This window comes from Schistocerca cancellata, chromosome 4 (genome assembly GCF_023864275.1).
Source record: "Schistocerca cancellata isolate TAMUIC-IGC-003103 chromosome 4, iqSchCanc2.1, whole genome shotgun sequence".
NCBI lineage: Eukaryota > Metazoa > Arthropoda > Insecta > Orthoptera > Acrididae > Schistocerca > Schistocerca cancellata.
In genome coordinates, this window is record NC_064629.1 from 918,614,518 (window position 1) to 918,642,410 (window position 27,893).

The following is a 27,893-nucleotide window of genomic DNA, read 5'->3' on the forward strand; positions in this document are numbered from 1 at the left end:
ATCAACACACTAGTGTTTTGGCCCTTGTTCTCTATGCAGAAAAACTTCTTAAAAAAAATGCTATCATCTGCCTCCACCCTTCAGTATGTGGGAGGCAGGTGAGTGATAACTTCAGCCAAGCAAATGAGGCTCATGAACAAAAGCCAAAACTTCTCTTTATCACTACACATATAAAAACAGCAACTTACAAAGAACAATCATAAAGTTTAATTACCAAATTGAAAAAATAAAGTTAGGTAATTAATTTTTTGTTTGTTTGCAGGTACATGCTAGCAGTCCTGTTACACAAGAAAGTTCCCAAGCCATGGTACCACAGGACGTCACTAGAGAGGCCAAAACAAAAGGAGCCTGTTGAAAAATGGATTATTCGAAGTATATACATTGGGAGGGGGGGGGGGGGGGGGGAAGATAAAAATATCCTTTCTGCTGGGTGAAAATACACTTCTTCCGTGTTAAGTGACAGTATACTTTTCCTCAGAACTGTAAAACTATCAATCCTTTGAATGGTTATGGTTTTATGAATGGGGCAGAATTTCCAGGCACTTTAGAAAATGAAACTTGAGAAAAAACATGTTTTGGAAATATCTTTGATGTGCAGCAACATGTACACAGCATTTTTCACATCACGAAAGTATAAATTCGAATTCCACTGAACAAAAGTCATAAAAGAAACAAGACTCTAAGAGCATGGGAATTTCAGGAACCATACTAAAATGCATAATTCAGCTTAAAGTGCACATTTGTTATGTCCAGATTCTGATGTATATTTTCTTATGGCATCGGTACTGTATTACTTCAATGTTTGGTTCTTTATTATGGCACAATGCCCTACATGCTAGAAGATAGAAACGTGTACTTGAAATGCAGCGAACAGTTGAAACTGGCCAATAGTGTGGAATCAAACACTTTGTTTCAAATAAATTGACTGCCTCAGCAGAAAAGATGAATAAAAGCCAAATTTCTTTAGCAAACCAACAAAAATAACTTCATTGTTCTGCAAAGTGATCAATGCTTGACTCCCAGAGAGGTGGAAATAAAATAAAATAAAATCTGAAACTAATAACATATTTTAGGCTCAGACTACTCTGTGCATCAGCCCCGGATCTATGATATTTTCAAATTGGGGCGCTACTAGAAAGTGGCCAGAAGCAGTAGAAGGTACTACTCACACGCGACCCAACTGCAAATGGGCATGAAATTGTGAAGTCACGCTCAGCGGCGGCAATTTGCTGTTATGAGGCATTGCATTGATTGACTGATTGATTTTAACAGGAGAGCTGAAACAGCTTAGGTCTGACCCACCACTGCCCGCACCAAAACTAAGTTTATTATGCGGTATCGCTCGCTGAATATCTAGTAAAGCCAACCAGTGCCCTTAAATAGTGCAAGGAGTCCCTCTACCAGTTTTTTGTTAGACACAATTTCTTCAGGTCTAGTTGTCTGTATCTTTTACTCTCCAGTGCCATGCATTCAAAGATTAGGTGTGATGCAGTTTCTTCACTCTCATCACAGATCCTACATTTAGGGTCCTCTTCCATTATACCCATTGTGTATAGGTGTTTTTTGAAGTTCCCATGGCCAGTCATCAGTCCAGTCATGAGTTTGATCTCTTTCCTGTTCAATCCCAGGATTGCAGAGCTTCTTTTAAAACATGGCTTAAGCATTTTTGTTTTTGTTTATGGACCGTGGTCCAATATCGTACGTGCCGTTTCCTAAGCCAGTTCCGTAGTTCTAATTTGATCATAGCCTTGGTGATTGTCAATAGACGTTCCGGTCCAATAAATGGAGTTGTTGCCCCCATCCTAGCCAATCTATTGGCTTGTTCATTGCCACAGATCCCTGAGTGGCCAGGGTCTCACACTAGGTACACCCTATTGCTTCCCCCTAGCTCCACCAGAGCCCTGTGGCAATCTGCAACAATCTTAGATCTTGTTGCAGGAGCTGCCAATTATTTCAGGGCTGCCTGGCTGTCTGAATAGATGTAGATGCTACAGTCATTGTAGCACCTACTCATATTCTCCTTCACACATGCCCTGACTGCAGTAATTTCAGCTTGGAATACAGAGGCCAGTTTCCCTAGAGAGATGCTGCTCTCCAGTCTTGGCTGAACCCCGTACAACCCAGCCCCAACGTCTTTATCTGTTTTCAACCCATCGGTGAGCCAAACGATGTCCCCCGTACGGTGTTGAACTGTTTTCTCTCACTGCTCCCTACTTCCAATTATTATGTTGTAAGGCTTGTCGAAGCAGTTGGGAGTTACTATATAGTCAGCGCGCATTTCCCCAGCTATACCCATATTTACCTCACTCGCTATGTTAGTGTGTGATTCTGGATATTTGTACGAGACCCAGTTTTGGCCAGTTTTACGTCTGTACTCCCCAGCTGCTGCCTTCATCTTAACTCAAAGGTGAAGTGGAGGGATATCCAGTATGGCTTCCATTCCAGCGGTTGGTGTGCTGCTAATTCCGCCCGTTATGGCTAAGCAGGCCAATCTTTGCACCTTAGCAAGCTCTTTAGCAGCAACCCGCTGTTCTACCTTTTTCCACCACACTACGACCCCATAGGAAATACTAGGTCTAACCACTGTAGTGTATATCCAGTGCATACCCCTGGGGCTTAGGCCCTGCCACAAGCCCTCCTCGTATTCACTAAAGTGTTCTTTGCCCTGGAGCAGATACACTTAATATGAGGGGTCCAAGTTAACTTCTCGTCCAAGGTTACCCCTAGATATTTCACTGTCCCCTTCACAGGTAGAGTTTCATTGAAGAGCTTTAGATTCCAACTTGCATGCTGAATATGTCTCTTTGTAAATGGCACCACAACAGTCTTCTTAAGATTAACTCTCAGATCCTGTTTAATGCACCATTTTTGCACAATGTCCAACACTCCTTGTGCCATATTCCTGACTGTCTCATTGAATTTGCCAAGTATTACTATGACAAGGTCACCTGTGTATCCTTGGCAGAAGCATTGTCTGGAATTTAGTTCCTCAATGAGCAGTGAAGGGAGACAAAAATTTAATAGTCATGGGTGACTGGAATTCGGTAGTAGGAAAAGAGAGAGAAGGAAACGTAGTAGGTGAATATGGATTGGGGCTAAGAAATGAAAGAGGAAGCCGCCTGGTAGAATTTTGCACAGAAACAGAACTTAATCATAGCTAACACTTGGTTCAAGAATCATAAAAGAAGTTTGTATACATGGAAGAAGCCTGGATATACTGACAGGTTTCAGATAGATTATATAATGGTAAGACAGAGATTTAGGAACCAGGTCTTAAATTGTAAGACATTTCCAGGGGCAGATGTGGACTCTGACCACAATCTATTGGTTATGAACTGTAGATTAAAACTGAAGAAACTGCAAAAAGGTGGGAATTTAAGGAGTGGGACCTGGATAAACTAACTAAACCAGCGGTTGTACAGAGTTTCAGGGAGAGCATAAGGGAACAATTGACAGGAATGGGAGAAAGAAATACAGTAGAAGAAGAATGGGTAGCTTTGAGAGATGAAGTAGTGAAGGCAGCAGAGGATCAAGTAGGTAAGAAGAAGAGGGCTAGTAGAAATCCTTGGGTAACAGAAGAAATATTGAATTTAATTGATGAAAGGAGAAAATATAAAAATGCAGTAAATGAAGCAGGCAAAAAGGAATACAAACGTCTCAAAAAACAGGAAGTGCAAAATGGCTAAGCAGGGATGACTAGAGGACAAATGCAAGGATGTAGAGGCTTATCTTACTAGGGGTAAGATAGATACTGCCTACAGGAAAATTAAAGAGACCTTTGGAGAAAAGAGAACAACTTGTATGAATATCAAGAGCTCAGATGGAAACCCAGTTCTAAGCAAAGAAGGGAAAGCAGAAAGGTGGTAGGAGTATATAGAGGGTCTATACAAGGGCGATGTACTCGAGGACAATATTATGGAAATGGAAGAGGATGTAGATGAAGATGAAATGGGAGATAAGATACTGCGTGAAGAGTTTGACAGAGCACTGAAAGACCTGAGTCAAAACAAGGCCCCGGGAGTAGACAGCATTCCATTAGAACTACTGATGGCCTCGGGAGAGCCAGTCATGACAAAACTCTACCATCTGGTGAGCATGATGTATGAGACAGGCGAAATACCCTCAGACTTCAAGAAGAATATAATAATTCCAATCCCAAAGAAAGCAGGTGCTGACAGATGTGAAAATTACTGAACAATCAGTTTAATAAGTCACAGATGCATAATACTAACGTGAATTCTTTACAGACGAATGGAAAAACTGGTAGAAGCTGAACTCGGGGAAGATCAGTTTGGATTCCGTAGAAATATTGGAACACGTGAGGCAATACTAACCCTATCACTTATCTTAGAAGCTAGATTAAGGAAAGGCAAACTTACGTTTCTAGCATTTGTAGACTTAGAGAAAGCTTTTGACAATGTTGACTGGAATACTCTCTTTCAAATTCTGAAGGTGGCAGGGGTAAAATACAGGGAGCGAAAGGCTACTTACAATTAGCACAGAAAACAGATGGCAGTTATGAGAGTTGAGGGACATGAAAGGGAAGCAGTGGTTGGGAAGGGAGTGAGACAGGGTTGTAGCCTCTCCCCGATGTTACTCAATCTGTATATTGAGAAAACAGTGAAGGAAACAAAAGAAAAATTCGGAGTAGGTATTAAAATCCATGGAGAAGGAATAAAAACTTTGAGGTTTGCTGATGACATTGTAATTCTGTCAGAGACAGCAAAGGACTTGGAAGAGCAGTTGAATGGAATGGACAGTGTCTTGAAAGGAGGGTAAGAGATGAACATCAACAAAATCAAAACGAGGATAATGGAATGTGGTTGAATTAAGTCGGGTGATGCTGAGGGAATTAGATTAGGAAATGAGACACTTAAAGTAGTAAAGGAGTTTTGCTATTTGGGGAGCAAAATAACTGATGATGGCCGAAGTAGAGAGGATATAAAATGTAGACTGGCAATGGCAAGGGAAGCGTTTCTGAAGAAGAGAAATTTGTTAACACTGAGTATAGATTTAAGTGTCAGGAAGTTGTTTCTGAAAGTATTTGTATGGAGTGTAGCCATGTATGGAAGTGAAACGTGGACGATAACTAGTTTGGACAAGTAGAGAATATGAGCTTTCGAAATGTGGTGCTACAGAAGAATGCTGAAGATTAGATGGGTAGATCATACACTCCTGGAAATTGAAATAAGAACACCGTGAATTCATTGTCCCAGGAAGGGGAAACTTTATTGACACATTCCTGGGGTCAGATACATCACATGATCACACTGACAGAACCACAGGCACATAGACACAGGCAACAGAGCATGCACAATGTCGGCACTAGTACAAGTACAGTGTATATCCACCTTTCGCAGCAATGCAGGCTGCTATTCTCCCATGGAGACGATCGTAGAGATGCTGGATGTAGCCCTGTGGAACGGCTTGCCACGCCAATTCCACCTGGTACCTCAGTTGGACCAGCGTTCGTGCTGGACGTGCAGACCGCGTGAGACGACGCTTCATCCAGTCCCAAACATGCTCAATGGGGGACAGATCCGGAGATCTTGCTGGCCAGGGTAGTTGACTTACACCTTCTAGAGCACGTTGGGTGGCACGGGATACATGCGGACGTGCATTGTCCTGTTGGAACAGCAAGTTCCCTTGCCGGTCTAGGAATGGTAGAACGATGGGTTCGATGACGGTTTGGATGTACCGTGCACTATTCAGTGTCCCCTCGACGATCACTAGTGGTGTACGGCCAGTGTAGGACATCGCTCCCCACACCATGATGCCGGGTGTTGGCCCTGTGTGCCTCGGTCGTATGCAGTCCTGATTGTGGCGCTCACCTGCACGGCGCCAAACACGCATACGACCATCATTGGCACCAAGGCAGAAGCGACTCTCATCGCTGAAGACGACACGTCTCCATTCGTCCCTCCATTCACGCCTGTCGCGACACCACTGGAGGCGGGCTGCACGATGTTGGGGCGTGAGCGGAAGACGGCCTAACGGTGTGCGGGACCGTAGCCCAGCTTCATGGAGACGGTTGCGAATGGTCCTCGCCGATACCCCAGGAGCAACAGTGTCCCTAATTTGCTGGGAAGTGGCGGTGCGGTCCCCTACGGCACTGCGTAGGATCCTACGGTCTTGGCGTGCATCCGTGCGGCGCTGCGGTCTGGTCCCAGGTCGACGGGCACGTGCACCTTCCGCCGACCACTGGCGACAACATCGATGTACTGTGGAGACCTCACGCCCCACGTGTTGAGCAATTCGGCGGTACGTCCACCCGGCCTCCCGCATGCCCACTATACGCCCTCGCTCAAAGTCCGTCAACTGCACATACGGTTCACGTACACGCTGTTGCGGCATGCTACCAGTGTTAAAGACTGCGATGGAGCTCCGTATGCCACGGCAAACTGGCTGACACTGATGGCGGCGGTGCACAAATGCTGCGCAGCTAGCGCCATTCGACGGCCAACACCGCGGTTCCTGGTGTGTCCGCTGTGCCGTGCGTGTGATCATTGCTTGTACAGCCCTCTCGCAGTGTCCGGAGCAAGTATGGTGGGTCTGACACACCGGTGTCAATGTGTTCTTTTTTCCATTTCCAGGAGTGTATAACTAATGAGGAGGTATTGAATAGGATTGGGGAGAAGAGAAGTTTGTGGCACAACTTGACTAGAAGAAGGGGCTGGTTGGTAGGACATGTTCTGAGGCATCAAGGGATCACCAATTTAGGGTTGGGTTGTTTGGGGGAAGAGACCAAACAGTGAGGTCATCGGTCTCATCGGATTAGGGAGGGATGGGGAAGGAAGTCGACCGTGCCCTTTCAGAGGAACCATACCGGCATTTGCCTGGAGTGATTCAGGGAAATCACGGAAAACCTAAATCAGGATGGCCGGACGCGGGATTGAACGATCGTCCTCCCGAATGCGAGTCCAGTGTGATCACCAATTTAGTATTGGAGGGAAGCGTAGAGGGTAAAAACCATAGAGGGAGACCAAGAGATGAATACACTAAACAGATTCAGAAGGATGTAGGTTGCAGTAGGTACTGGGAGATGAAGCTTGCACAGGATAGAGTAGCATGGAGAGCTGCAACAAACCAGTCTCAAGAATGAAGACAACAACAACAACAACAACAACAACAACAACAACAACAACGAGTTCGTTCACCACTAGATTCCACAATAGAGGAGACAAAACTCCTCCTTGTGGGCAGCCTCTAGTGGTCTTAATTACCATCTTTTCATTCGTCATGGTAGTCTCTACCTTCCTTCCACTAAGCATGGCTCTGGTCCACCTACATATAGTGGTCCCCAGGTCATGCACCTCTGCTGTCCTTACCATGGAATCGAAGGTCATGTTACTAAAGGCCCCCCCCTCGATATTCAGGAAGATGCAGAGGGCTATTTCTTGGAAGTGAAGTACTTTTTCCACGTTCCCGACGAGTTGGTGGAGAGCTATCTCACATGATTTACCTGGTTGGTATGCGTATTGGTTCAGGTGCAGAGGGAGCCTACTTAGCCTCCTCTCCCCAACGTATACATTAACCAGTTTTTCCAATGTTTTGAGAATGAAGGAGGACAGACTGATTGGTCTCATATCCTTGGCCTTTGTATGATCAATTCTCCCTGGGTTTGGAATGAAGACAACATTCACTGCCCTCCAAACATTGGGGATGATTCCTACTGCTAAGTTAACCCTGAATAGCCTGCATAGGACTCTCATAAGCTTTCCTCCTGCCTGTTGCAGCAGAGCTGGAAAAATTCCATCTGGGCCAGGTGACTTGAATGGTTGGAATGTTCCCACCGCCCACTGGATTTTGTTGAAGTGCACACACTCCTTGGCCAATTCCCAGTCCTCTCTTCGAGTGCCTGAGAACCGTTGTCTCTCTGGGGTCACATACTGGTCTGTGATATTTGGCAGAGCATATTGAGGAAAGTGAGTTTTGAGGAGCAATTCCAGCCTCTCATTGCTGTCTTTGTATATTCCCCATCCTCCTTCCTCAACGTACCTCCTGGATTAGCTGGTACCCTAGTGAGAATCTTGTGAAGTCTGGCTTGTGCAGCCGTGCCTTCCATTTCCTCACAGTATGCCTTCCAGGATGCCTCCTTTGCTTGTCTTATTGCAAGATTGTAACTGACAAGGGCCTCACGATATTTAACCCATTGTCCTTTACGTCTCGCAATATTAGACAGTCTCCGTACCTGTTTTCTTTGCGTTTCCAATTTGTTATTCCACCAAGTCTTCCTATAGCCTTTCACACATTTTGCTGTTGGCAGATGCTAGTATAAGCACCGTGTTTTGTTGTTGTATATGGCGCATTTGCATTTTCAACTCCGCCGCCCCCCCCCCCCCCCCCTCGTTCATGTTTTATTGCTGCAGTAGTGAGATACAGTAACACCCTTTGTTAGACTATTAGTTCCTACCAGTAAAAATTGCAAGAATTTAATTGAAAACTAAAACAATGAAAAATTCCCGGGCTTTTCCCAGATCTTCTGATTGACCCGGGTCATATACACCCTGTTATTGTGCAATTCTTTTATACAAAAATCAGTATTACCACAACATGATGGACCAGAAAGGAATGTAAAAATAAGCCATATGGTTTACAAAAAATCGCCAAGAAAGAGTGCTATGAATTTTGGGAGGAAACCTATCATTACTGACAGCTTCACAAAATCAGTAATTTGACAAATGATGGAGAACTTTTACATAAACCAAAAATTAGTGCAAGTATTATGCAAATTACTTAATACTGAAAAACGAAACAATCCTTTCTCCTGGGCAGAAAAATGTTTCGCATAAGACGCTGTGTGAAATGGGATTTTTATGGAAGAGGTCTGTGTGTAAAAAAAAAAAAAAAAAAAAAAATTCTGATAGAGAGATGTAAATGGGACCATCGCTCACAACAACACGGAAAACTGCAAAATACTAGCAGGCTACTTTGAGAAACTCTTGAATTGTGAACCCATCCTTGAAAAATTTGAATCCATCCCAAACAACCGTGAGAAGCCGGATTCAGAACCACCGACTACTGAAGAACTACAGAAGGTCATTTCAGAACTTAAAAACAACAAGGCGTCCGGAGAAAATCAAATAGTGGCCGAACTATGGAAAAAGGCTGACAAAAATGCAGTTACATCCCTAAAGTGTGTTTTCGATCAAATCTGGAAAGAAGAAGAGATCCCCGCAGAATGGAGAACAGCTCTCATCCACCCTATCCACAAGAAAGGTTTGAAGACAGACCCCAACAATTACAGAGGAATATCACTGCTGGATATAATGTACAAGATTCTTTCTAAAGTCCTTTTGAACAGGGCAGAGCCGCAATTGGATCCGCAAATCGGGGAATACCAGGGAGTTTTTAGAAAGGGTAGATCATGTTCGGAACAAATACTAAACCTCAAAAACATTATGGCATACCAAAAATCAAGGGCAAAGACATACATAATCTCCTTCATTGATTTCAAAAAAGCATATGATTCGATTGATAGAGAATCTCTGTTATCAGTCCTGGAAGAAATGGGTTTGGATAATAAAACAACTAATATTATAAAAGCGACCCTTACAAATACATTTTCGAAAGTTAAATTTATGGGCGAACTATCAGAACCCTTTGAAATAAAAACGGGAGTGCGACAGGGCGATCGGCTCTCACCGTTGCTGTTCAATTGTGCGCTTGAGAAAGTAGTCAGAGAATTAAACACAAATATTAAGAGTGGTATAAGACTGGGTTGCAAAAAGAAGAACGTTAAAGTAAATTGCATTGCTTTTGCAGATGATATGGCCCTGTTTGCTGAAACAATGGAAGAAGCACGGGAGCAAATCCTTGAACTAAAGAAACAAGCAGCTAAAATTGGTCTTCACATCTCCTCTGAAAAAACTAAGATATTGACAAACATCAAGCACTCATGTAAATACCTCAAAGTTCAAGAACAGAAGATTGAAATAGTAAAAGAATTCAAATATCTTGGAGAATGGATTAGTTGGAATGCTGGGGAAAGCAAAGCACTGGAATCCAGAAAAAATAAACTTGAATTGGCCTTCCAACTAACAAAAAATACATACGACAAAAAATCCCTTTTATGGGGGTCCAAAATTACACATTACAAGACAGTGATGAAGCCAGAAGCACTGTATGCAGCAGAAACACTTAACATGAATTTCAAAGGCGAAATGGAGAAACTTGAGGTAAAGGAAAGAAAAATTTTAAGAAAATTCATTGGGCCAAAATTTCAAAACAATAAGATTATATACATCAAAAATGAAACTCTCTGCAAGAAAATTGAAAAACTTTCAGATTCTATGCGAAAAAGGAGAATAAATTTTTATGGTCATCATCTCAGAATGAATTCCAACAGATTAACTAAACAAATCTTTGACTTCTTCCGTAACCGAAAAACGAAGCCCAACTGGTTTAAAGAAACTGAGAAAGACCTAGTGGAACTAAATATTTCAGAAAATTCACTTGTTGATCGAACTGCTAAATTAATTACTAAAGATGAAAACATAATGTTCCAAGACAAATCCACACAAAAGTCCAAATCCTTCATCTCGGAAGAAGAGAGGAGAAGAAGATCAAAAAGAATGAAGAAATACTGGGCCCTAAGAAAAGAACAACGCACAAAGAAATGATTGATCCAGCGTACCCCAAAGAGGGTGAAACGAAAGAATGGATGTAATTGACTGGTGATGCAAATACTTGATACAAGTAAGGAAATATCTCATCTATGCTTATGAAAGATTGCCTTTTATGGTTTTCTTTACTTTTTGGAACATAAAAAGTCACATGGAACAAATGGGGAGGCTAGGGAATCATTATAGTATTGTTTTTGGCCAGAAATTCACGAACACACAACAAAGTGTGAGCTGGTGTATTATTGTGGTGCAAAAGTGTGAATTATTCTGTCACACATCTGGAATTTTTCCCGGATCGCTTCTCACAAATGGCGTTGAACTTTTAAGCAGTTCCCTTCTTGTTCGTTTCACCTTATGGCAAGAACTCATCATGCACCATATTGTTAAAATAGAAGAATGTGAGCATAGCCTTCGCACTTGACTGCACTTGTCAAGCTGTTTCCGATCTTGGTGATCCAGATTTCTTCCACTGGATCGACTGATTCTTATTTTCAACATCATATATGTCAACTCATGTTTCATCATCTATTATGACCTGTTTCAGTAGTTCTGTATCATTATTTACTTCATTTAGTGACTGCTGGTTTTGTTTAAAATTGAATTTTGAAAAAAAAATGTCACAAAACATCTGAAAGATTTCATGGTACGAGCCAGTTGATATGCCGACATCAAAAGCTACTTCTACAATTTTGATTTAGCAATCTTTCATTATAATTTCTTCACTTTTTCCACAATTACATCTTTTGACTAGTAGTGTGCTGCTTGACACAGTCATATAGATTAAATATCTACGTGTAACACTACATAGCATCTCAAAATGGAACGAGCACGTACGAATTTTAGTAGGGAAGGTGATTGGTTGATTTCAGTTAATTATGAGAATTTTAGGTAAGTGTGCTTCATCTGCAAAGGAGACCTGGTATAGAACACAAGTGAGACCCATTCTTGAGTACTGCTTCTGTGTTTGGGATCCCCACCAGGTCAGATTACAGGAACACATTAAAGCATTTCAGAAGTGGTTGCCTTATGACATAGCTGGGTAGGCAGAGTGTGGACTCACTCACTCATTCACGAGTTTGCCAACAGACTATATTACACCTTGTTTTATTTCTTCTTAACTGTGTCTGCCATGCTGATAACATAACAGAGTTCCAATATTTTGTGTGTTGTATTACTGATCTGTACTACAGTAGAGGAACAATAGCAACTTTTAAAGTTGATGCTCATATGAGATCAAGAATTAAGAACTGTCTTCTGATAAGCTAGAAACTGAAAGCAACATAAAATGCTTAATCAGGAAGCAGAGTGTTATAGGGCCTCTCCTAAATGTGAAGTTGATGATACTATTTTTGTAGTAGAGCCAGACACAAACAAGGCAGATCACAGGCCTGGGCCACATAACATGTACATACCAAGATTCATGCTAAGCTGAAAAACAGAGTGGAGAGCAAATGTTACAACTACAAGTAACATAAGCTCAGATCAGTACCTATGAACACAGCCAGAATTGTCTTAAACACAACCACACACAATCAAAGTTACAAAAACAAAGTCCAGATCTAGATAGTGAGATAACAGCAGTATTTTTGAACCGGTGTACTGGGGCTTCAGCGACAAAAAAAGAGGAACACTACGTTGTCTACATTATATGCTACAACAATGAAAGAAAAATAATTAACAGTCAAAAACATAATTGAATAACAGCAAAATCAAAAAAGTCAACAGCCAATGGTGTTGCTTCCGAGTTAATGATTCCTGCTTCAGAAGTCTCTCTCTCTCTCTCTCTCTCTCTCTCTCTCTCTCTCTCTCTCTCCCCCCCCCCCCTCCCCCCGTCTCCCTCATAAACTGTACCTTGAAGCTTTCCTTGATGTGAGACCCAACTTTATCTTTCCACTACCATGCATGTCAGTTTCCATGTTTTTATTTTGTTCATTACTCTATTTGTGGCAAAACAGAAGCAACTTCAATACATAAAGCTTAAGTACAAATGTTAATGTTTCTGACAGTCCTTGTGTGATCTACCACTTTTGTGATTACTGCTACTTTTTGCAGCTTTTCTTTTTAAGATAATTTTCAGAGATGTATTTACCTTTCAGTATGTTGCACTTCAACTGATCTGGAGGAATTGGACGTGTATTTCCACTTACAATGTATCTTGAATTCTGATTGTTTGGCACAACACGGCCTTGAGATGGAGATTCAGCAGCTAGTACTTTACTCGAAAGTGACTCACGCTCTGAAATAAGAGTTATAAATAAGTTAGATGAACCAAATGTCATGAATTGAAGCAATTAACAAACTTAAGAAAGTATATTTAAATACTGACATGGCCATTTTACAAGAGTGTTCCAAGCCACATATTTATGCTTTCACTGACTGGCATTTTTTTCTTTTCCTATCATGTCCTATCTATGTCAACTGTCTCTAACATTTATTGATAGCAGTGTAGTACAAGAAGTGAATAATTATGTTCTTTCTGACAGGTACCACACAAGGTTTCTACCTTATCTGTTATGACTGTTGAGACTTTTGGATACTCACATTGTAATTGATTCTTAATCAGGCTGTCTTAAACACACTCTTACTTTAAAAAAATTCATACTTCTATTCATTGAGATGGCAAGTGTTATTGAGGCAAAGTGATATAACGAAATTTGTTTCACTGATGTGCTTCAAAAAATCACTACAATAACATAACTTAGTCATTCAACAAGTAAATCATTAAGTATATCTTTCAAGAGAAGAGTACAGTGAAGAAAGAGAAAGCAATTAGTTCATACAAATAAACCTTCTGTCATTATTAAACTAATGGTATACTATATGTGAGGTGGCATCATCATCATCATCACCACCACCACCACCACCACCACCACCACCACCACCAACAGCAGCAGCAGCAGCAGCAGCAGCTGCCATTCAATTTCCACTGCTGCCTGAAGACCACCTGATTTCTACAGTCATTTTGGTCTTCAGCTTTACCTATTCCTGCTGCTTCTACATGTTTTCCAATTACACCTATGCACCTTTCATCTGGCTACCTTTTCAGTCCTTTCTTGTCTCTGCAATCCTGCATAGAACTTACTTCATTTATCTGCCATTTGTTTGCATGGCTACATGTTGTATCCTCCATTTCATTGCCATTACAGTCATAATTACGCCTCCCACTACAGTGTGTCTACTGATTCTTCCCTCCCCCCCCCCCCTCAAGATGCATCTCTTTTTCACTGATCAAACCTCAGTTTTGTGAATGGTTCCGCATTTTGCATCTAAGTAAATACTATGGATATATGCTGTTCTCCACACATCGAAAGCTTGATTCTGCAAACTCAACTTCGTTTACCAAATGAACCCCATTTCAATCTTCTGTTTATGTCTTTCACTCTCCATCTAGTCATCATCTTTAACTACCCTAGTCACAAAAACTTATCGATGGTTTGATTTCTTCCCTGTTAATTGCATTTTCCCCCAATGTGCTGAGCAAATAGTATTTTAGTGTTACTATAATTTATTTTCTGGCTCCATTTAAAAATTGTTTGGTTAAGTTGTTCCCTTAGTTGTTAAAACTAAAACGTCATCAGGAAAATGAAGGGGGTTCAGGTATGTTGCATTAAAACTTACTCCTTCATCTTTTCCCAGTTCACAGATCCAAAAGCTTCCCCCAGGGCTGTTGAAAATAAATTTGGTGAATGGAATCCTTTGCCCACCTTCTCTTTCAATTCAATTTTACACTGTCCTAAAGTCAAATGAATGCTGCAGCATAGGTCCATATATTTTTTGAGATATTAACACAAGGTGAATCATTACCTTGTTTCTCAAGAACTGTCGATACAAATTTAGTTGGAGATGACTGAAAAGCTTTTTCAAAATATAATAATTCCTGACAAAGTATCTGTGCAATTATTTTCTCTGTTACTGTGGTGGTGTGCACATAAGAAGGTGAGGGGTGGGGCGATGCAGAGTGGCAAGCAGCATTGCAATACGCCAGTACAATGTTCTGGATAATTCTCAGAATTTTATATCATACAAAAATTCAATAAGGCAAATATCAGCATTACTGCTACATATTTTTACCATCTGAAGAAAGAAGGGATCAATTTATAAGACAGACCTGACGCGCCAAGGAATTGTCAATTTGGTAATTGGAGGGGGGAGTATGGGGGTGGATGATACGATGCTGCAGATCTTGTACTAGCTTGCATGCATAACATTTTTCAATGAAAAGAGTAGGTCAAATCTCTATGCATCATTCAGTCTACTGAATCACTGGGCAAGATATCTAGACCTCTTGCCAATTTCAGTCTACAAATAATCACAATATAAGAAGTGTGATGATCTTGTCAAGAGTCTTGTAAGGTGTGCTTTATTTGTAAAGCACTGAAGCATTCTTGAGACATGTTCTAATTTCCCATCCCTACTTTCATGTTAACCAAGAATTTTTCACTAATGTGTTATCTACAATGTTACAAAAGTTTTACATTTTTAGTTAAGAAATTTACTGCAATTCAGCCTTTAAGTTCACTCACGGATAAGCAAATTAAATAGCAGTCCATCAAATCTATATCAGACATCTGTCACACTTAGTTTCCTACATTTCAAACAAAACTCCATGTACAGAATTCTATTCCACCACTACAGCTGCAGTGTATCACACTATTTTCTTCTGCAATCTTCTCATAAAGATTCCCCCTTCCTTTCAGGTGTCTGTGTGCTTCTATCCCATACACACAATGTTTCTAAAGAAATCTCGTTATTTTGAGGAAGCTTGCTGACTTAGAAATAAGGATTAGCACCCTTCTTTGAAGTGTATCGTTACATGTTGTGGTATCAGTTACCCGAAAAGATGTTGCCAGTAGTTCACTTAGGATGCCATTTCTTTCAGTTGTTATTATTATTATTATTATTATTATTATTTATTTCCTTTCTCAGATGTTATGTCTGGTTAAAAATGGAAAGTGACACGGACCTCGATCAAGCGTGACCTCCTTTTAACTGTACGATGTATGTTACATTGCGTTTAGGAACTTTTGGGTAATTGAACATGTATCAATAATTACAAATTTCTGTAGTTGAATATATACGTTTGGATGTAGTTGTATTGCGTTGATGTACTGGTGGATATTGTGTGGTATGACTCCTGTAGTTGATAGTATAATTGGTATAATGCCAACTTTATCCTGATGCCACATGACCTTGACTTCCTCAGCCAGTTGGATGCATTTTTCAATTTTTTCTCCTGTTATCTTCTGTATATTTGTTGTATTGGGTATGGATATTTCGATTAGTTGTGTTAATTTCTTCTTTTTGTTGGTGAGTATGATGTCAGGTTTATTATGTGGTGGTGTTTTATCTGTTATAATGGTTCTGTTCCAGTATAATTTGTATTAATCATTCTCCAGTACATTTTGTGGTGCATACTTGTATGTGCGAACATGTTGTTTTATTAGTTTATGTTGTATGGCAAGTTGTTGATGTATTATTTTTGCTACATTGTCATGTCTTCTGGTGTATTCTGTATTTGCTAGTATTGTACATCCGCTTGTGATGTGATCTACTTATTATTATTATTATTATTATTATTATTATTATTATTATTAGTGATTGGTGACAACAGACTCATTCTGGAGTGAGTCATTAAATCCACTAGCTCCCAATATCATTTACATCAGGGCTGGACGTATCAGCTGCCCACATGTGCTGTAGACATATGTACTGCCATGCAGGCATGATGCATGCACAGCTTGCATTCCCTTACTCATGAACAGGACTGCAGACAATACATGACTGACAGCTGATGCTCGAGTTTGTAATCATCTTAGTATTTTTTCCATTGTCGCAATTATTAGACTTTGACAATACAGTGACTACTTATGAAACAATATAACACCTTCAAAGTATTTGTGGAAGTGTAGCCTTAAAGATCAATCCTCCATTACACAAAAGTTTCGTCGAATGAAAAAGTAGTAATAGTTAGCTTATAAGAATTCTGTCATGGAAAAAAGCAATTGTATTTACACTAGCGTGCACGCTTTTATGAATCATCTTGCACGTCAGTTATTAAGTTGTAATACAGCCATTTTGTTTTCCACTGTTTGTCAGTGAACGAGAAAATGGTTCGAATGGCTCTGAGCACTATGGGACTTAACTGCTGTGGTCATCAGTCCCCTAGAACTTAGAACTACTTAAACCTAACCAACCTAAGGACATCACACACATCCATGCCCGAGGCAGGATTCGAACCTGCAACCGTAGCGGTCGCGCGGTTCCAGACTGTACAGCCCCACAAAGTGCCAGAAACGACAAACAGTATGAAAAATTCAAAATCCTGTCATTCAGTTCACTAGAGAACGGGTCGGGAAGGGGGGAGAAGAGGGCTGCAGTGGTACAAAAAGAGAATAACATTCCGCTCTCATTGACTTAATTTCCTGCTCGCGAATACAATAGAGACAAAGTGTAAGCAGAGAACACATGATTTTTTTAAATCAAACATCTGTCATATAATCTTACTGAGAAGTGTTAAGTTTGGAGCTGGCCTACTACTTATGAAAAAGGAATAAACATCTATTTTCATCACTCTACTTTTGTCTTTAAATGTTTTTTTCACTAGCATCTTTATGTCTGGAGTGAGATGACTGGTTATTACATGCATTGCTCCAATCACATGAACATCAGTAAAACTATACCCAAGACCAAATTTTGTTAATTTCAGTGCTGAAATAATACTTTCACACAAATATGTGGTCCCAAAATACTGCAGACTCAAGCAGCTATTCAAAACAGCTGCAGAAACTGTTCTCGAGGAAAGTTCTTGTAAAACATTTCAGTATTTTCCGCAGTGTTGAACCTCTCCCTAGCACACGCACTTGGGCGGGGGAGGAGGGGGGGGGGGGGGGAGAGTCATCAGTCTTCCGATTGGTTTGATGTGGGCCGCCACTAATTCCTCTTGTCCTCAATTATTTGCTGGCTGTATTCCAATCTCTGTCTTCCTCTACAGCTCCCTCTAGTACCATAGAAGTCATTCCCTCATGTCCTAACAGATTTCATATCACCCTGTCCCTTCGTGTTATCAGTGTTTTCCACATATTTCTTTTCTCTCCGATTCTGTGCATAGCCTACTCATTCCTTACCTTATCAGTCCACCTAATTTTCAACATTCATCTGTAGCACCACATCTCAAATGCATCGATTCTCTTCTGTTCCTGTTTTCCCACAGTCTATGTTTCACTACCATACAATGCTGTACTCCAGACATAAATTGTCAGAAATTTCTTCCTCGAATTGAGACCTATGTTTGGTGCTAGTAGACTTCTCTTGGTCAGGAATGCCCGTTTTTCCACTGCTAGTCTGCTTTTAATGTACTCCTTGCTCCATCCATTATTTGTTATTTTACTGCCTAGTTTGCAGAATTCCTTAACTTCAACTACTTCGTGACTATCAGTCATCAGCTCAGCAGCCAGGACAGAAGCTGCCGCTCATACATCAGTACTGGCCATGGGCAGCAGAGAGAGGAGTGGTAGGCTCACTACGTCAATAAAAATTATTCTTTACTGTCAAAAGTGTTTTCATTAGGCCCACCAGGCCACCACTCATCACCGCACCCTTCAGAGTGATGTCAGCTGGGGATCTTTGATCCTGACACCAAGCCGTTTGGTGAGAGCAGAAGGAGCAACAATGCCTACAATATCTTCATTGTGGGGCGAGTGCAGTTTTTTTTGACTGCAAGGTTATCATGTTTAAGTTCAGTGTGTGACAGGGGAACATGGATGGTATTTTTTGAAGAGGCATAAATACAAATGATAGTTTTCACGTGGTTGACATGGGTAGCGTGGGTATCATGAGCAATACATGTGGTTCTTTGTCTAGTTGTGTATACGCTGTTAACCACGAATAGTGATTTGGGAGATGAGGCTAAGTTCAGTCATTGTTTCAGTGTATAATAATAAGTATGAGCACCCACTCAGGTAAGAGTGACTAAGTTATGGTAGGGAGTAATATGATAGTGTTACAGTTAAGTGTTTTCACAATTTGATTTCGTTTCATGCGAAGCAAGACATATGGCTCAGTATTTAAGTGTGTCAGGTAGCGAGAAGTGTTAGGATAGCAGTAAGTTTAAGTGGGTTTTCTTTCCTTGTTTACAATTGTGTAATTGATAGGAGATAGTTATGTTGAGGTCAGTATCACAGGTAGCAGCACTGTCGATACTGCAAGGAGCTACTAGGGAGGAGGTATTGAGGATCTTACGAGGCAAAGTAGATAAATTGCAGGCAGAAATGTGGAGTGCGATAATGATTTAGAAGCACTTGATGCTGAGATGAAGGAAATGACTTTTAACAAAATTCCAGAGTAAAAGGAGAAGCTGAAGAAAGAGTACAAGGAATGGATAATAGAAATCAGGCCTTGGGACATGAGGAATATTCTGGTTTTTGGAGAGAATAGAAAGAAAGAAAAGCGAGGAAAAGGAGGGGGGGGGGGAGGAGGAAAAAGCTGAAAGGGAGAGGAGTGGACTTGTGGATAATTTAGCAGTTCCTGCAGGTCAACCGACTACCCTTAATATAGATAAAACTGTCAGTTATGTGAAGACTAAGACAGAATGCCCCCATTGGTTAGGTCATTTTTTAGTGGTAAGACTAAATTAGTAGTAGATGGTGTCATAATACAAGTTCATTTGAATTCATGTGAGACACAGTGTAATGACGTCGTTGAAGTTAAGGTGAGTAATGCAGATATGCTAGGTCCAATATCCAGTGGAACTGTGGAGTCTGAGGTAGCAGGAATGACTGTGGGATGTACCGAAGTGATTAAGTGTCGGAATAGCAACATGGGTGATTTAAATGCAGAAGTAACTGCCCAATTGGGTGACAAAGGTTGTTGTGTTGAGACCAGAGAGCCTGTGCCAACGCCAATGATTCTTGCGTTGTGCAGAGTGTAACTGCAATGTTGTTTTACATACTACAGGTAATACACAAGGATTTGAGGGTAGTTATGCTGTAGATGTTGTGGCAGAAACTGTAAAGGCACATGTATTTCCTCAGACGCAGGGTGAACAGAGGAAAAGAAAAGGGAAACAAGTTTGTAGAGTGGATGATCAAGTCGACAGGGCTGCATCTGTTGGAATGTGTACACCAGAGGTTAAGAATGTGCAGCGAGAGTAAGTACAGGGCTATTACAAATGATTGAAGCGATTTCATAAATTCACTGTAGCTCCATTCATTGACATATGGTCACGACACACTACAGATACTTAGAAAAACTCATAAAGTTTTGTTCGGCTGAAGCCGCACTTCAGGTTTCTGCCGTCAGAGCGTTCGAGAGCGCAGTGAGACAAAATGGCGACAGGAGCCGAGAAAGCGTATGTCATGCTTGAAATGCACTCGCATCAGTCAGTCATAACAGTGCAACGAGACTTCATGACGTAGTTCAACAAAGATCCACCAACTGCTAACTCCATTTGGCGATGGTATGCGCAGTTTAAAGCTTCTGGATGCCTCTGTAAGGGGAAATCAACGGGTCGGCCTGCAGTGAGCGAAGAAACGGTTGAACGCGTGCGGGCAAGTATCACGCGTAGCCCGCGGAAAATTGGCTCATGCCACAACTGGAGACCGACAGCGCCGACTTCATCTTTCAACAGGATGGTGCTCCACCGCACTTCCATCATGATGTTCGGCATTTCTTAAACAGGAGATTGGAAAACCGATGGATCGGTCGTGGTGGAGATCATGATCAGCAGTTCATGTCATGGCCTCCATGCTCTCCCGACTTAACCCCATGCGATTTCTTTCTGTGGGGTTATGTGAAAGATTCGGTGTTTAAACCTCCTCTACCAAGAAACGTGCCAGAAATGCGAGCTCGCATCAACGATGCTTTCGAACTCATTGATGGGGACATGCTGCGCCAAGTGTAGGAGGAACTTGATTATCTGCTTGATGTCTGCCGAATCACTAAAGGGGCACATATCGAACATTTGTGAATGCCTAAAAAAACTTTTTGAGTTTTTGTATGTGTGTGCAAAGCATTTTGAAAATATCTCAAATAATAAAGTTATTGTGAGTTGCGACATCGCTTCAATCATTTGTAATAACCCTGTACTTAGTCACAGCTTTGTGAGACAAGCAGCTGATGTGCACAGCAAGCTGTTTACAGTATGAAGTGAGAGAAGTGTGCAACACGAGCCTAAAGTAATCATTCTGGCTGAACACTACATCAAAGTTAACCTTTGGTGACAAAGCTGTTGCCAGTGTAGAGCTGTCAGAAGGTATGTTTCGTATACAATACAAACCACTTAAACCGTGTACAAATACATTGACAAGTGACTCGCATAATACAGTGGCACCAGGCACCAAGAAGTTGTTTTGGGTGAGCAGAAGTACCACAAATCTGGGCATTTCAAGAAAAAAAGAGTCAGTAAGGAGCACTACAGTGGGAAGAATAAGTGGGGCTATCTGTCAAAGTGTTGTGAATGGTAGTGCTGTATGGGGTTTTCTTGTGAGGATTGTTTTTGAAGTATGTTATCTTGTGAAGAACAAGGAGAACTGTTGTCACAAGGACAAAGTTCCGAAAGTTGTTCCAAAACAAAGAGTTAAGAAACACTCAGTAGAAAGATTAGACACCAAGTGTAAGTGTTTAATGAAGTCAGATAATTTTTTGTTGAAGCTGATATATTAGTGATACTTTATTAAGAGAGAGAGCCATTTTAGTTTGTAGGTGTGGAATGAAGAGTTAGAAGTTGTTTGTGCATAAGCATGGCAAAGTAGTCAAATTTGTTTCGTAGTATGTGAGTTCATGAGAAGGGCAAGTGACCCTTGAGAGATGTGTGAGACTAAGCAGTACAAGCTAAGGATGAAAGATAGATTTTTCAGGTGCACATTAATACAGGGTTCTCAAATGTGGGGTTAAAGCATCCTGACTCCACTGAGGAGATTCTGCAAAAGTGCAATGGAACATAACTTCTGTGTTTGTGAAATACTCTGAAATTTGCAGAGGGGCACAGTGTGAATGGAGATCTCCACTAACATACTAAGTCATTAAGCGAAGATACAAACATTTACGAGGGGTGGAAGGAAAGTGGGTACATCATTCAAGTGCAGAGCAGTCACGCATTGACAGATTTTGGGACTAGTTATGATGGATAGTCAACAGAACATCTGACATCTTGACAACACAGTTACAGGTGAAGGCAGTTGCAGAGTAAAGAATGCCTTCTAACCAGAAGATTTCTAATTGTAAAAGTGAGAGGGAAAGAAATGTAATAGGCATCAGCTGCACTAACAATAATAAAACAAGGCAAGAGAAATATTCAGGTCAGTGGACAGATTGGGCCAGGTGAGAGTCATCTGGGACTCTGCATGAGATGGGGTCCTTCTCTCTCACAGATGTACCACCTTAGATTTGTTATAATCAAAATATTAAAGAGGGGAACAGCATCCACTATTCATCAGAGGGCTACCCCTAAAATGGAAAAAGAGGGTGCAGCGGAAAAATGTCTAACTGTATCTAAGAACAATTAAAACAGAGTAAAAGAGGGATGACCAAGGTAACTGGCGAAGGACGTAGGGTTGAGGGTTTCCCACACCCAGCATGGCATGTGAGATGTCCCAGTCCCAACCGCATCCATCTCGCACCTATGCTAAAAGAAGTTTTAAGCATTATCTCTGAAAATAAAAATTGTTTTCACGGAGAAAACTGTGAAGTAGTTCATCTGTTCATGAGTCATCTGGTAATATTAGAAGAAAAGAACCTAGAAGACCTCACTTAACCTGGAGAGCCAGAAGGAGTAGGTATTCCACCAGGATGTGAGCTACTGTCTGTAAGGCTTCCCAACAACAATGTGGTAAACCTCTGTATAAGGGAAAGTATGGCCATCCTATTCCAATGTGTTTGCCGCTGTCCACAGTTCAGGATTGGCTGAAACCGCATCATGTGGCATTAGCACCATTGTGGGCCCAAGAGTTACGTGTGAAGCATATGAAGTGTTGTGTATTTTTGAAGTTTTAAGTAGAATAATGCCTCAGTGCTGTGTTTTTGGCCGACTGTTACCTTTTTACTTTTCTGTTACCTAGTTTCCAACCCAGTCACAAGAGCTAATAGGATAGTTTAGTGGTGATTTCATTACAAATAGAAATCTTAGATGTAAAACTGCCACTGCTGGCACATAAAACGAAAAATAGTGAATGGTACCATACAAAGTTATCATGACTCGTAAAAAAATTGACCCGATTAACTGTACATTATGGCTTAAACTTTCATTTAGGATGCTCAAAATAATAAATTGCTCCACACGATATGATGTACAAAAAGAAAAGAAATTTTTTTTTTGCAATACGTGAGGATTGAACTTATCACCTTTCATTCAGTAACAATTAAGGTTACCAGGAGACTATTATTACGGTTGCAACTTTGACGCTAATCTATATTATATCAAAAGGAATACAGTTGTTACCGTTTCCTACATCCTACTTTTGATTGAAGCCTAGTTTTATTCAAACACATTTTAAAAATATTGTATTCTCTTGTACTTTCATAATTATTCTCCTAATGTCATAGAACAATTTGCAGACAAAATTTTATGGGCTAGATCTGACAAAATATAAAGCATCCATAAATCATATAGGCACATTTATCAATTCTATTTACTAAGGTTCTGTGCATATATATTTGAAGCTAATGTTTTATTTCGTATAACAAAACAGACATTTTTAAGGATAGCAGGGAAAAACTGTGTTTCATGCTCACGACGACAAATGCTTTTAGATTTGTTTAGCTTACATTTGTTGAGATTTTTTGTTGCTAAATATCTGACATGTTCCGTTTGAAGCCACTGATTAGTTTTAGCAATTCATTAGATAGCTGAGTGCACTTCTTTAATATACACAGCTAAATATGCTGCAGAAGTCACTGTATCACCAGCAGTGCAGTATGGCCAGAATGGTAGCCATTGGCAAGCCGGCCGTACTTTCCCTACACAGAACTTTACAATGTGGGGTGGCTAGTTGGATAAAATAAAACTATTGGTTAATCTGGTTGAGTGATGTGGAGGTGACATAGGATGGTGTATTCCTTCTCAGAGGAATGAAAGAATGAGTGTGATGTAGCAGTAGTCTCGCTGAAAGTGTGAAGTTCGTTAGAGAGGCACAGTAGCCCTTGAGATGATGTTCCGTCTCCAAGTGAGGAGAGGTTTCATTTGCACCTTCAAATCTGCACTTGAAACTGTCAAAGTGAATGTTGGATGAGCAACTGCTTCTCTGGCCAAATGGTTGGCCAGCTCATTCCCTGGGATACCCAAATAACTTGGGATAAAGAGCAAAACAACTGAGCAGGCTATACAACCAAGGTCAGAAGGAAAGTCATGAATAGCTGATATCACAGGGTGACACGACAATCAATAGCCTACAGACTACACATTGAGTCACTACAAATTAAAACATGGTGAAGAGAGGTTTGTTTAATAAAAACCATTGAGCTCTATTAATTGCTATCAGCTCTGGCATTAAAAACTACACATTTCTGGCAACAAATGTTGTTCCTGACCAGTTGGCGATGTAAAAGGATATACCAGCCTATCCCCAGTTTTAGAACCATCAGTCTAAATGATGGTAGCACCCTGCTACTCCCTAAGGAGTGCATTCTAAGCGGGGGTAAGCAGAGGTCGTGACAGTGGATCTCAAGGTGCATTTCAACTTTTAATCCCATTTGATGGTTAATGTCAGGGGGTTGGTGTCCCTTGCACACAAAAAAGAATTTGATAAGTTGAACGATTAGGGAATTGTCGGATGGTGTTTGCCTAAGTGAGCAAGAGTTGGTACCGCTGGAACTGAAAAGAACCTTGCTTCATCAATGAGACTGACTACGGGACCAGTCTGGATGTCTGTAATGTGCCAGTGGCTAGTCTTGCTCCACGATGATGTAGTTGGTTCAAATGGCTCTGAGCACTATGGGACTTAACTTCTGAGGTCATCAGTCCCATAGAACTTAGAACTACTTAAACCTAACTAACCTAAGGACATAACACACATCCATGCCCGAGGCAGGATTCGAACCTGCGACCGTAGCGATGATGGAGTTGGTCCAACAGTTTCACAGCTAAGAGTGCTGCTGAGCCATATGCCTGGCAACCCTAGCCCAACTGAGACAAGACCAGGCCTGGTAATACGGAGGAGAGTTTCAAGATTTGCACCCTGGGAGGTGTGGACAAGGAAGCAGAGGGTGTTATATTTTTGGGTTCAACTAGTCTTTTGTTGATGAATATTGAGCAGCCATCTCAGCATTTTACCAAAGAGGAGTCCCAAAAATCGGGACTGTGCAACAATGTCCAAGCACTAGGTACACATGTAGAGTTCTGGCTCAGGACAGACCATGGTATGATAACAGAAACGCACAACTCATGTTTTTGTGGGAGAAAATTGGAAACCACGGGAAAGGGTCAATGGAGAGGCCCTAAGGTGGCACCTTGGAGATGATGATCAGCCAAGACTACAGACTGTGAGTTATACCAAATGCAAAGAAGTATACATACAGCATGGGTTGACCAGTGGTCCAACGGATGTCATTAGCCCATTGATGGACGTGAAGAAGAGTACAAAATTACCACAGACGCCTGCAGGACACTGTCTTCTTGGACCCGTAGGAGGCTGAATAATGTACCATTTCTAACCCAAAACAACTTGTAAGATAAAAACTGACAAATAAACATTTGTATGGAGCCTTGAAAGCCCCAGTCATGAAGGGTAAGCAACATGTGATGGTGCCAACTGGTGTAGTATGCCCTATATAGGTAAAAAAAGACTACAATGAGATGTTGGCACTTAGAAGAATGTCTATCAGATTGCTGTTGCCAACCTAACCAGATGGTCGGTTGTGGATAGCCCTTACCTAGAACCATGCTGATAAGGGAAAAAAAGCCGTTGCCGCCCCCCCCCCCCCCCTCCAATTCTTCTAGAACCTAGCATAATTGTTGGGCTACCATCCTTCCCAGTAATTTGCAGTGTGTTTTATGGAGGCTAATCCATCAGCAGGTGTTGATGGACATTAGGGTTTTGTCTGGTTTAATTATTGGGACAATGATACTATCTTGTCATTGCAAATGTAAAAAAAAACACTTTCTAACCAAATAAGACCCTCAGTAGATGGAGCCTTTGAACAACATTTAGATGTTGGATCATCTGGTTATGAATCAAATAAAAGCCTGTGGCAGTATCGTGTGACAAGTCAAGAGCCTGAAGCATCTCCCTGTCAGCGAAAGGTTCATTATATAATTTGGCATGACAGAGTGAAGGATAGGAAGATGTCTTCAATTTATTGTTTATGCATTTGAAAGGTTATGGCATAAGATGAAGATGCCAATGCTGTCACATAGGGCATTACAAGGCGTGTCAGCAAGAAGTGACACACTGATACAAATACCACCACAAAGGAAGAGGCCCAGAACAATTGTTGATCTTCGGTAGCCCAGAAGAATACAGAGTTTGGCTGCATCTGGGATGAAGAGGCATTCATTCCCATGGAGGATATATAGTGCACCCATTCCTTCTTACTGTGGTTAGTAAGACAGTGAGCTTTAGTGAGAAACTTTTCAGAAGCAAGAAGGGTGATCTGTGAATGATGTTGCTTGAGACATTGCAGAGCCCTTCAACGATCCTGAATAGCTGTGGCAACGTCATTGGTTGACCATGGCACCAGGTGGCAGGAGATGGGGCTTGTATAAAGACGCATAGCAGTTCCAGTGGTGCATGTGATTACATTGGAGATGCCTCCCATTACCTCACTGATGCAGTCTGACAGAAAGGGCTGAAGGTGACAGCAGAAAAACACATCTGCCAGTTGGCTCTTTGAAGGGCCAAATGTGGTAATCAGTCCATCGGGTGATGACAAGGAAGTGACACGATCACGGGAAAGTGGTCACCGTTACGGGGGAGGTCGGGGGGGGGGGGGGAGGATAGATAGAGAGAGAGAGAGAGAGAGAGAGAGAGAGAGAGAGAGAGAGAGAGAGAGAGAGAAGCTAGGCAATCAGAAGGCACCTGCCTTCCGAAGTGAATTTCCTCACAGGAGGTAGTGCACACTGAAATCTACAAGTAGGAGAAATGTTGTTAGACTATGGTGAACATCTCAAGGCAAGTAAGAGTCCTGCATGAAGGTAAATAAACATTACAATGGCAATTGCAAGTCTAGTTTACACTTGCACTGCTATTGCTTCCAAAGTGGCAAGGAAGTGTGTTCACTCACTTATGACATCTATGTGAACTAATGTTCAGACCACTTCAGATGTTCTCTCAGGGGCAGTATGGTTCCAACAGAACGCATGGTAATCTCAAAGAGTTGGGGAACGGTCATCAGTGAAGGGTGTTTCTTAGAGAGCAACACAGACTGCAGAATAAGAGGATATTAGCAGTAGCTGTTGCAGGTGACAGTAATATCCATTGCAGTTCCATTTGATTATCATGCTGAGAGTGTCCTGGTTAGACGTAAAGGGTCCCTCAGGAGGACAGGTCACGCACCAGCATCATTGTCTGTCGCCATGCAGGGGTGGAACAACATCAATGAATGTCTGAAACCTCTGTGGTCTTCAGAGTAGCCTTCTCCTAAGATTTCTTCTTCTTCTTCTTCTTCTTCTCCTCCTCCTCCTCCTCCTCTTTCACAATTTTAAGCAGCTGAGATTCTTTTGATGGCTTATCTGTTGTGGGTGTAGGAACGGAAGAAGGGCAGGCAGCCCTGGGACCCACAGTTCATGGCTCCTTTAACGACTGGCTGGTGTTAGGTCTCTGATCCATGGAGAGGGTTTCTGAGAGGCAGCTGTGTCACCGGTAGATGCCAGGAGAAGGATTTTGCTTCTCCAGATGGATGCGAGAAGGGATTCCCAAAGATGGTGCTATAGGAACCACAAGAAGGGAGGGCCTATCACCCCCCTGGTAAAGTTTATGTATGCGACCAGATGTTGACGTCGAGGGAATAAATACACAAGGTACTGCTGATGACCTAGCAACATTAATGGACCAAGCTATAGCAAGGGCCACCTGATGTAATGGTCAGTGCCCCAGCAACAGTGCCCCCAAATGGACATGCATGGCACGTGCAAGGAGGTGACAGCTAGGGCATCAATAGTGCAATCACTGCTTAACTGGGGGCTACCACCGTATAGATACCTGACAGCACACCCATGGACTGGCTGCCATGCTGTGTAATGGGCAACCTTCCATGCATGACCCACACAACAGGAAAAAAATTTTGAAAGGATGATCACTAAACACAGCTATCAGGAGCGAGCATAATTTAACCAAAATA

The 27,893-nt window shown here is 41.5% G+C and overlaps 1 protein-coding gene across 3 annotated transcripts in view; it reads right to left on the reverse strand.

Annotated features, from left to right (window-relative positions):
• LOC126185089 (band 4.1-like protein 5) overlaps positions 1-27,893 on the reverse strand; it is a 167,700-nt gene that overhangs the window by 44,198 nt on the left and 95,609 nt on the right. For all 3 annotated transcript variants that reach the window (XM_049927886.1, XM_049927885.1, XM_049927884.1), the window contains one exon: positions 12,715-12,861. In XM_049927886.1, coding sequence (XP_049783843.1) covers positions 12,715-12,861 — 147 coding nt within the window. The remainder of the gene's footprint in view (positions 1-12,714; positions 12,862-27,893) is intronic.